Source organism: Phoxinus phoxinus (assembly GCF_949152265.1).
Source record: "Phoxinus phoxinus genome assembly, chromosome: 10".
NCBI classification, from domain to species: domain Eukaryota; kingdom Metazoa; phylum Chordata; class Actinopteri; order Cypriniformes; family Leuciscidae; genus Phoxinus; species Phoxinus phoxinus.
This window is the reverse complement of record NC_136885.1, coordinates 32,289,644-32,301,814: the sequence shown is the minus strand read 5'-3', so window position 1 is coordinate 32,301,814 and position 12,171 is coordinate 32,289,644. Positions and strand designations below refer to the sequence as shown.

The window sequence follows — 12,171 nt, the reverse complement described above, 5'->3', positions numbered from 1 at the left end:
TTAAACAAATTAAATTACCACTTTCTCTTGATTTAAACGGACAATCGGTGAAAATAAATAAACGCTATTAGTTTTATTTTTTTGCCGCCACCACTGCTGGTCCTGTCATGAGGAGAATAAGCCGCTTGAGTTATTATGGCTCTTAAGCGCTTTATTATGGCGCGTTAGCTTAAAATGTGCGGTCACCATCAACGGCTCATACAATAAAAACAAAAATTAAACAAGCAAAGTTTAAACAGTTTATTTAGATTTAAACTGACAATCAATGCAAATAAATAAACGTTATTAGTTTATCGCTGCGTCTGTTCCCGTCATGAGGAGAATTAAGCTGCTTGAGTTATTATGGATCTTTATTTAGATACGCCTTGTCACTATTTATTTTATAACTGTTAATGTAAATGGATATAAATCGGGTGAATAACCAGCTGGGCGGGAGGAGGCGCGCGCCTGTGAGGAACAGAAGATCAGGTGCATCTGCTGCAATGTGCAGGATTACTTCATCTGCTGCTTCTCAATCATATCTTTATTCTCATTCTCCATTAATATGAAAGCAGTATCTGTTGTTTCATTGTAGGACTGTTGACATGCGTGTGAAGCTCCTGCTAAATGACAGTAAGTCACTTTACCTTATTATTATTCATATTTTTCTCTCGTTCTGGGCGGTTTGAGTAGCCTACGGGGCAAGTTGTCACAATGTCTGTTACTCAACTTCGGATTTTGTATGTTGGATTTAAAGTCTTACATTTAGAGTGATTTCTGTAGGCTACTAAAAAATATGTCATATTTTTTGTAATAGTATCAGTTGAGTATCAAGCGAACAATGAAATACAAGACAAAAAGTCAGGACAGGGTTTTTAAGTTTAAAAGGTGTTTGTCACGTGTCATATCTTATGCTAATTTCAGTCAATAGATTTATTACAATACCATTTAGCGAAAACAATAGTTTGATACGACATGTTACATCATGATGTTTCATGAATTTAGTCTTTCATAGTTGTTTACTCGGTAAATTTAGCTGAAAAAAACTATAATAAGCAGGTTGTCATTGTGACAACATGCCCCACTATTGGGGTCATTGTGCAGAAAACTGTATTTAAGAATAAACACCCTGAGAAATATTCACAGGAGTAAAATAAAAAGTGACACTTTGCTCTGCATGGTCTCCTATATCTCCAATTATTGCATAGATTTTGGCACTTTTTTTAATTTCACTGATAAAAATCGTCAAACCTCATAATTAATATAGTCACTTACACATGAAATACATTTTTTCTATATACTTTCTTTGTGTCTGTGATTCAAAATTCTTTTTTTATTTCTTGTTCATAAGAAAATTAATAAAGTAGGGTCTAAAGTCTGCTTTAAATGTTTTTAATTTAATCCAAAGGTTTTCAATACTAACAATCGACATTTTTGAGTAGAAAGTTTAAATTAAAACCGAGATGAATGCGAGACTCTCTCCAAAGAGGATCTTAAGGATCCTTCAATGGAGAAAGAAAATCTGTACGAAGAGCCATCTGATCAATGAGACTCAATTTTACATTAGTCACATAAAAAAATGGTGCAAAATCCTAAATATTGTGAGCTCTGACCCCCCTTTCAGTTTTAAATATTGTATTATTTTACACCATGCTGTATGTTTCCTTTTTCTCCAATTATTTGTTTATTTTTTCTCCTTTTGCAGTTTGTCTTGCATTAAAGTACATGATGCAAATTTCAATAGCAAAAAGGGCGAGATCACTTGTCTGGTGCTCTAATAACATAGAGGTGTTAGTTGTATGGGTTTGTGCGCATCCCTGCGGCCCTGATCAGAGGAGTTGTCACATAACAGCAAAACAAAAACCTGGCGCATTATATGCAAACAGAGCTTAAAAAGCTTAAATAGCTGCTCATTTTCGATGTAACAATGGCGCATATGTGGACAATCACTGACTCTCTAATGCTGCCAGGATTTCACTTCTGTAGTTCATGCATTATCTGCTACTCGCATGTATATGTACAGATGCATATATATATATAATAACTATTTCATGCACATTATGTGTCAAAGTTTATATAGTTACAACTACACACCATTCATATTTTCATTCATCTATTAAACTTTATGAAAGATCTTTGTTGTTCAATAACTGGTAGAAGTGCTAAAATATGGATCTGAATTTGAGCTCTGCGGTGGTTAATGAAGCCGTCGAGGCATTGGACATGAGTGACACATTCCCCTGCAGCAGATGAGAAACCTTATTACTGGCTATCTCTGACCCGTTAAAGATTCATCTGAGCTCCACATGGGCCTTGAGCAACGGCACGCTCAAACACTCTTGCATCTCACGAAACCTGTCAAGATCATCTTCATATTGCAGCCTGTTTTTAGGATCATTATGTTAAACATGAAATTACTCTGTTTGAGTTCTGCACATTCCTGGTCTTAAAGGAGAACTTACATTTTTTTTGTACATTTGGAGTGCTGTCAATACAGAGAACAATGACAAAAATCGGTGTTGCCTACACTGTGTTATCCTCTTTTTAAAATTTGCACCCTGTTGACTTCAATGGGGCAAGTTATAAACTGTCGAGTTCACGCACATAGGTTTAGTTACCTATGATCACGCGCGTGAACTCGACAATCGACTACTTTGGACTTTGACCGAAAACAGGAACTAAATACAGGTATTTGCGCTGGCTGATATAACATCATTTTTATTCATATCTTTCACATCTCCTGCAGTCAGATTCACTCGTGTTCACTCTGAAGGAATCATCTAACATGGCTGGGCACTTGTAATGACACATCAAAGATGTTAAGAGGCTAAAAGCAGGTTTATAACTTGCCCCATTGAAGTCAACAGGGTGCAAATTTTAAAAATAGGATAACACAGTGTAGGCAACACCGATTTTTGTCGTTGTTCTCTGTATTGACAGCACTCCAAATTTACAAAAAAAATTAGCTCAATGTTAAAATTGACCGGAGTTCTCCTTTAAAGGGTTAGTTAACCCAAATTTGTAAATTCTGTCATTAATTACTCACCCTCACGTCGTTCCAAACCCGTAAGACTTTCATTCGTCTTCAGAACACAAATGAAGATCTTTTTGATGAAATTGAGAGCTTTCTGTCTCTCCATTGACAGCTATGCAACTACCACTTTGATGCTTCAAAAAGTTTGTAAACTAATCCATATGAATTGTGTGGTTTAGTCCAAATTTTCTGAAGAGACTCGTGTATGAAGAACAGATTTAATTTAGGCTTTTATTCATATGTAAACATTCATCAACTCACACATCAGTTGTGATAAACGGAAGCTCAAGCATGTTCGCTTGGCGTGTGAGAACCAATTACGCAGCACGTTTGTACTTCGCAAGAACCAATGATGTTCACTCTCGTGTTACGCAGCACGTTTGTACTTCGCAAGAACCAATGATGTTCATTCTCGTGTTACGCAGCATGTTTGTACTTCGCAAGAACCAATGATGTTCACTCTCGTGTTACGCATCATGTTTGTACTTCGCAAGAACCAATGATGTTCATTCTCGCGTTACGCATCACGTTTGTACTTCGCAAGAACCAATGATGTTCATTCTCGTGTTACGCAGCACGTTTGTACTTCGCAAGAACCAATGATGTTCATTCTCGTGTTACGCATCACGTTTGTACTTCGCAAGAACCAATGATGTTCACTCTCGCGTTACGCATCACGTTTGTACTTCGCAAGAACCAATGATGTTCACTCTCGCGTTACGCATCACGTTTGTACTTCGCAAGAACCAATGATGTTCATTCTCGTGTTACGCAGCACGTTTGTACTTCGCAAGAACCAATGATGTTCACTCTCGCGTTACGCATCACGTTTGTACTTCGCAAGAACCAATGATGTTCATTCTCGTGTTACGCAGCACGTTTGTACTTCGCAAGAACCAATGATGTTCATTCTCGTGTTACGCAGCACGTTTGTACTTCGCAAGAACCAATGATGTTCATTCTCGTGTTACGCAGCATGTTTGTACTTCGCAAGAACCAATGATGTTCACTCTCGTGTTACGCATCACGTTTGTACTTCGCAAGAACCAATGATGTTCATTCTCGCGTTACGCATCATGTTTGTACTTCGCAAGAACCAATGATGTTCATTCTTGTGTTACGCAGCACGTTTGAACTTCGCAAGAACCAATGATGTTCATTCTCGTGTTACGCAGCACGTTTGTACTTCGCAAGAACCAATGATGTTCATTCTCGTGTTACGCAGCACGTTTGAACTTCGCAAGAACCAATGATGTTCACTCTCGCGTTACGCATCACGTTTGTACTTCGCAAGAACCAATGATGTTTATTCTCGTGTTACGCAGCACGTTTGAACTTCGCAAGAACCAATGATGTTCATTCTCGTGTTACGCAGCACGTTTGTACTTCGCAAGAACCAATGATGTTCATTCTCGTGTTACGCAGCACGTTTGAACTTCGCAAGAACCAATGATGTTCATTCTCGTGTTACGCATCACGTTTGTACTTCACAAGAACCAATGATGTTCATTCTCGTGTTACGCAGCACGTTTGAAGTTCGCAAGAACCAATGATGTTCATTCTCGTGTTACGCAGCATGTTTGAACTTCGCAAGAACCAATGATGTTCACTCTTGTGTTACGCAGCACATTTGAACTTCGCAAGAACCAATGATGTTCATTCTCGTGTTACGCAGCACGTTTGTACTTCGCAAGAACCAATGATGTTCATTCTTAAGCATTAATTCAATCTGTTCATCATATAAAGCTCAATTCATATAACCTTTTACAATCATTTACGATCTCTTTATGAACTTTTGAAGCATCGAAGTGGTAGTTGCGTAGCAATGGAGGGACAGAAAGCTCTCAGATTTCATCAAGAAAGATCTTCATTTGTGTTCTGAATATGAACGAAAGTCTTATGGGTTTGGAACGAAATGAAGATGAGTAATTAATGACAGAATTTTCATTTTTGGGTGAACTGTCACTTTCACATTAAAGGGATAGTTCACTTTAAAATTAAAATTCTGTCATCATTTACTCACCCTCAAGTTGTTTCAAACCTGTATTAATTTATTTCTTCTGCTGAACACAAAGAAAGATATTTTGAAGAATGTCAGTAACCAAACAGTATGTACCCATTGACTTCCATAGTATTTTTTTTTCCTACTATGGAAGTCAATGGGTACAGACTACTGTTGTGTTTGGTTACTGACATTCTTCAAAATATCTTTCTTTGTGTTCAGCAGAAGAAATAAATTAATACAGGTTTGAAACAACTTGAGGGTGAGTAAATGATGACAGAATTTTAATTTTAAAGTGAACTATCCCTTTAATGATTCTTCACAATGTTTAATGCTAATTCTCTATCTCTGAAACAACTTCAGCTGACGCCTGTCATACAGAGACACTTTCAACATCCAATCAATTAGTCCAAATCAAGTCCTGACCTACACATTTTCTTTCTCATTGAATATCCCGTTTCATAGTAAGATGATTTTTATGACAATTATGCACATTTTACTCCTAATTGTCATTTTCCAATTACCTACTCATTACCATTTTTGGTCATGTGAACTGCATCAGGCATGCAGGATTTTGGTTCATTTTTTGTGATATTTCAGATGCAGCGTGAGGAGTGTTTGTTTTTTCCTCAGTATCAGTAATGTATTGCAAAAGCTCTTCTCATTACTGTAATATTGGAACAATTATATCATTAATAATTGTATGTAAATTGTAAAGTATGCATTATGCTAGTGATTTCTAGTAAAAAATATTTGATAAATATAAAATGAATTTGGGGTGACCTGCTGTAGGAGAAAGTGTGCACTGTGCTTAATTGTCATTAAAATAATGTCACAATGCAAAAATATATATAAATGGTCCAATTCAGTTTCTTTTTTATTTCTGGTTTGAAGTGCGATGTGGTATGTTGTCATGAGGATTAAAACTGATCATCAGCTGCAGAAATGTTTAGGAGATGGATGTGATTATTAGATTAGGAAGCAATTATTCCACTGCAGAATCAAACTGCACGCAGAGCTATTCATTTTCGAGTGCATACATTCAGCTAATACTTAATTAACACACATGCATCATTTTCTCATCAGTGATGATCAGTGTTTGTGTCTCTGTAATGACAGATTCATCAACGCTCAAATGAAATACAGATACGAGAGCTCTCATTAGTGTGTATTGTCCTGAGTGATTCCTGATTAACAGGCGTGAGGATGAGAACAGAAGCTAAGATAGATCCCTTTTGCATAATGTGTCGAGTGCCGCTTTCCCTTTAATCAGGGTCGGACCGTCCGCCTCACTGCCGCGCAGCTGCAGCCTCGTTTGCATAATTCGTTGAAATGAACTGCTGCCCTAAGAAACATCTTAATGTTGGGATGATGATCTCAGTGAAATCTGAAAAGATTTGTTGTCCTTTTTGAGTGAAACCTGAAAAGATTTGTTGTACTTTTTGAAGCTGCATAAATTGCTTTGTAAATTGAGTCGTTTGCCCGTGGACTTAGTGTCGTTGTGACTTTGTGCATTGATTTACACTCCTTTAAAAGCGATCAATGTAACTGCAGAACGGTTACTGATTGCTTTTCCTGTTTTTCATTGACTTTTCTTAATTGGGTTAATTTGAAGCTTAAAATTCAGGGGACAACAGCCCTTATTTTAGAGCATTGTACTGTACGTTTAATTTGTTACTTTGAAACTTTTTTACACTGAAGTTTTTACTGGTAGCTGAACAACCTTAAAATGCCGCAAATGCTTCCAAGTCAACTGTGTTTTTGCTTCAATGGTTTCAATAGACTATTAGATTAAAAACCTGCTGTTACATGACTCATGCGTAACTGTTCTGTATGAAACTGCAGTCGTGCTGGCTTTACCTCACTGTAGCTTTACATTTGTTTCCTTGAGCAAAGCTCTTGATGCCACAGAGCAGACTGCCAATGCAATTAGTCCCCACGTTGGGCGCCACTTTCACTGAAGTGCTTGGAAAATGGCAAGTAATGAGACGTTGCGTTGTAATGCACCGCCTGATCGTGCATGTGTGTGCGTGCTGGGAAAATAATTTAAAGGGATAGTTCACCCAAAAAAATTAAAATTCTGTCATTAATCACTCCAAACCCGTAAGACTTTCATTCATCTTCACAAATTAAGATTTTTTTGTTGTTGATGAAATCTAAGAGCTTTCTGTCCATCCATTGACAGCTACGCAACTACCACTTTGATGCTTCAAAAAGTTCATAAAGCGATTGTAAAACTAATCATTAAGCGTTTTTGTTGTAAACATTGATAAGCGAACATAAACAGAAGCTCAACCATTCTTGCTTAACGCGTGAGAACAAACTTTACTTAGCGTAACTTTACTTTTCATTTATTACTTAAAGCTCGCTTGAAATTCTTTGATACTACATCAAAAACTACTAGCCTAACTGATAAAGTTCAAACATTATTAAAAACAAGTGAACAGTCAGTAATAAAATAAGAACAAATACACAAATAACAAGCAGAGATGAAAACTAAATAACAAAGTTACAAAGTCTAACAGTAGTATTCAGGTACACACATTTATAATTAACCCTGAATGTAAAATAACACTATTTGTTCACTGTAGAAATTAATAGTTTCATCTTTGTTAAAGCTGTATTTTGTTGTTTTATTGACATTAATGATACAGACAACATTAGGAATATTAGGTGTGTGCTTTAAGACTGACTGCACGGACCGAAAAAACTGACAAACAAACATCCAGTTTTTTTCTCAACTGTTCACTTATGACATAACCGAGAGAATACTTACGGGTTATTTAGACATCATTTTGTGTGTATGTGTCCGTTCGAGGTCAGCGGCTGTGAGCACAGATAACGCGCGAGTCCCGATTTCGCCTCTTCTTCTGAGTTTAAAATTGTTTGAATGTGTAAATTGGCAAGACAAAACGCGTCCAAATTATAAACTTTCACTCTATGATGGTTAAATTTAGCAGTTAATCCGTGAATCTCATGCGAGCCGTGGGGCTGCGGTTCCACGCCTAGGAATTAATTACAGAATTTTCATATTTGGGTGACCTAACCCAGAAATTGCATTCAAGTTTCATGCTTTAAATAAACAGTTGCAGTTTAAAAGAATATAGTTTGTTTGCCAGTGATTCAATGCATAATATTCAATAGGCAGTGAATCACCGCTAAGGGTAAGCAGAAAACACAATATTTTTTAATTAACCAGTTTCTTAATATAAAATAAATGAATAATATTGTTCAGTCTTAGAAAAGTTAAAATAGAGCACAATGCACATACACGATGATATAAAGGAATTTTCCGTATTGAATTTTCCCAGGTATTTTAGGTAGCCTATTTTTATTAGGTTAAAGATTGCGTTGATTGCGTTAAAGTAAAATTTTTGGCAGAACATTTCCAGTATTTTAGTTTTTTTTTCTTACAGTGTATATTGTTAATAAAGTGGGTCAATTGGATGTTTGTGTTTCTCGAACAGCTTATTGACGAGGTGTTGATGTAATAAATTAGTTACACATGTGCCCATGGGAAATATCCGGTTAAGGGCTTTGCAAAATGGTTAATGAATAAATAATGACACAATTGTAATTTTTGTCTGAACTATTCCTTGAATAGTTTTAACGTCCTCCATGTCTTCCCAGGTGCCCAGAGGAGCTGCATAATGCCTCTTCTCGACGTAACTGAAGACAACTTCTCCATCGCTTCCCCAACCCTGAATTCATCTCCAGCTCTTTCCTCCATGGCGTTTTCCTCCGTCTCTCCATCCCTGTCCTCGTTTCTCCCACATTCAAACTGCTCCGTGGCTCCATCTCCCTCCTCACCGCCGTATAACTTCTACGCTGTGTTGTTGGTGTTGCTGATTTTTTGCGTGGTGTTCGGTAACGTGCTGGTGTGTGTGGCCGTGTCCCGAGAGAAAGCGCTGCAGACCACCACCAATTACCTCATTGTGTCACTGGCCGTGTCGGACATGCTCTTGGCCACACTGGTGATGCCCTGGGGCGTCTATCTGGAGGTCAGTAGACATACTAATTGGTAAATTTAATTGGTATTATTTACTAAGGGTGTCACAATCGGAATCGATCGAAATTAAGTCACAATCTCGAACTTCGAATTAAAACCATGTCACGTCCGGTCGGCTTGACAAGCGGAAAAAAACACACATGTTGAAGTGCTGCGAGTCAACCTCCTCTAACTTAGCTACAGCCAGTCAAAAGATAGCATGGCAACTGCAGATGCAGGAGACCCATCGACAGAACTTGACAACGTTCGCATTCGCGTTCAACGTTCATGCTTCAATAAAGCTACAGTTTGCAAGCTCTGCTATGTGCGTGTACCGTATTCCTCCACTGGCAGCACAACTAACATGTTAAACCAACAACTGTTTGTTTGTTTTGTTGTGAACTTGACTGCAGTTACAAAAGAGAAACTAGATGGCAGGTTATTTTACTTCAGTTTCCAATTGACTGAAGATATAAGTTATTGTTACATTATGTTGTTAATAAATGTTTTAAATTTGACAATGTAGTATGGTACATTGCGAACAAAGGTCAGATATTATATTGCATTAAAGTCTAGTCTAAAAATAGCATAGCAACCTGTGCTTTATAAAAAATAAATGTAAAAATCGAGAATCGAATCAGACCGTGACCTTAGAATCGAAATCGAATCGAGGATTTGGAGAATCGTGACACCCCTAGTAATTACATGTAGTTGCAACCTTTATAAGCACATACAGTAAGTAGTTCCCTATGGAATTTGTAAAAAAAGTATAAATGTAATCATCTATCTTACAATTTAACAACAATTTATTAAAAGTTATAATTTAATAAAAACTTGCCTATATTTTCAGGGCCCTATGAAATCAGTTTTATTTCTTTCCCAAGTTCTGTTTTTTCCATTTAAAATGTTCTTAATTAATTTTTTTCATGGTTTAATTATATTGAAATAATCAAAAAGCATGTATAATCAATTTAATTCCTAAAACTGTTAATAATTAAACTTTTTATTTTTTTTAAATATTAGAGTCCTATAAAAAATTCAGAAATTCTGTTTCAACTTTTCTGAATTTATGATTTAATTTATTATCAAAAATGGTGGTATTAGCAAATGAATGCATGAACCATTTAATTAAACCTTTAAAATGTAACAAAATGAACATTAGAAAACAAATCTTCTTTTTTTGGCAAACAAAGTGCTGCACAACAGAGGTTTACTGTTAAAAAGAAAACATGGAAGACATTTTTTTATATTCCTTGAAAAAAGTTTTCATATTTTTACTATAATTACATTGAGAAGTACATTCTACTATACAATAGTAATATTATACTGTCACAATTTCTTCAAGTTGTAGTAAATCATTTTTATGACCCGGGTTCTGTGATGCATTCGCATTTTCCATTTCCCTGATATCATTGGACCCAATATAAGAACAAAACAAACCGTGATTGGTCACTGTACACGTCAGCCAGACGGTCTCTAACTTTCTAAGTGGCATAAGCTGATTTTATGCTGATATTTCAGAAAGCACTGATGTTTGTATGTGTTTGTACAGGTTGTGGGTGAATGGAGGTTCAGTCGGATCCACTGTGACATTCTCCTCACCCTGGACGTCATGATGTGCACTGCCAGCATCCTCAACTTATGTGCCATCAGCATCGATAGGTGACCCATTCATTCACCGTCGCGTTTACATCCCAGTTGACTCATCGACTAACAGCCAAAGCGATGCATGAATGAAATTCTGTTTTTATTTTATTATATTTTTTTTAGAATAAAAATAAGAATGATTCTGATTAGCATTTTAGCAATTTCCTAATCTGTTTTGCCTCAGTGTTTGTTTGGAGCTTTGCTTGACCTCAATTTATCTTTGGTTTAAACGCACTCCAGGCAATTACATGCCGGCAAGGCAGAGGAGATTATGAATTATAAATCCTGCAGTGTGTTAGAGGCACTTTTTTTCCCTTGCGGGGAATTTTAGTGAATGCTGCTCCTCATTAAACCGGCTCTGGAAATGTGCTGGAAAATTGGAAGTACATTAAAGTCGATGTGCATGAATAACTCATAGGGCCTATAGAAACGGGCTGCAGGTAATGTGGTTCACCTCTCTGCATTTTGAATGATGCTTGGCCGTTATATAAGCGTTAAAGCATCATTACTGTACCTGAGAATGAGGTAAAACGAAAACTTCCCCTCTTATTCAAATCCACATTTTTAATTTCAACCATTACATACAGTATATTCAGAAGCGGTTTAAGTTTTGACTAATCACTGTGTTTCTACATGAAAAGGCTTAAATGAGAGGACAGTGGTGCTATTCTTACTATACACTAAAAAGGGTTTTAAATTAGTTCGTCTTTCATGTGATACACAACCTTTAAAACAGACACCTCAAACTTTTCAATAAATTAATCCGCTCGTGTTGTAGTTAAAATACATTTTAATAAAATGTTCGGCAGACTTTTAAAGATATGCTCTGGTCGTTATTGTGCCTTTGGGTTTTATTCTCTCAAATAACCCGACTTAAAATGATATGCCCTCCAAGCCGAGATAAATGGCCTCTGTTTGTTTCCTTCATTCTGATCTATGTTATTGATGTTTACAGATTGACAAATGCAATAGAGGATTCATTATATTGATTGAAGCGCTGTGGCTGGAAGTCTGCCTCGACCCAGATTCCACTCCCAAATATATTTTTGAATAAGCTCATCCCCAAAATGGCTTAATTATCATAGAGATGAAGCAAGTCAAGTTATATTGTTTCTTCACCATTGATCACATCCTGAGCAAATGGTAATCAATTGTGGGACACAGAGAACCTTCTCAGACAATGGGGTGTCTGAACTTCATTAACATACAGACCACCGCTGTTACAACAAGGGCAACTTCATTTACATTTAGAGTTGTAAACTGTAACAGGATAAAAGCTTTGAGATTTGGATGATGTTCTGGGTTCATTCTGACGCCGGTGAACTCAAGGTGCTTCGTGTACTGTTACCATTACAGATTTGTGCAAAACTTTAGCATTTTTTTTTTATTGTCGATAAAAAATCATATTGACCGTTTCCATTGACCGATGTTATGCGACTAAAATGTAATTTTTCCCTCTCGCGATAAGTCATTCCAAAAATCATGGCAACGAATGTTGGTAGGTTTATATATTGCAGCCGC

General features: G+C 36.7%; 1 protein-coding gene across 2 annotated transcripts in view; it reads left to right on the top strand.

The window, feature by feature from the left end:
- The first annotated feature begins 424 nt into the window (after positions 1-424).
- drd2l (dopamine receptor D2 like) overlaps positions 425-12,171 on the top strand; it is a 28,690-nt gene continuing 16,943 nt past the window's right edge. Inside the window, exons 1-3 of one of the 2 annotated variants that reach the window (XM_079625388.1) lie at positions 425-612; positions 8,646-9,016; positions 10,556-10,665. In XM_079625388.1, coding sequence (XP_079481514.1) covers positions 585-612; positions 8,646-9,016; positions 10,556-10,665 — 509 coding nt within the window. In that variant the 5' untranslated portion in view covers positions 425-584. The remainder of the gene's footprint in view (positions 613-8,645; positions 9,017-10,555; positions 10,666-12,171) is intronic. The other variant, XM_079625389.1, reaches the window with a different exon arrangement.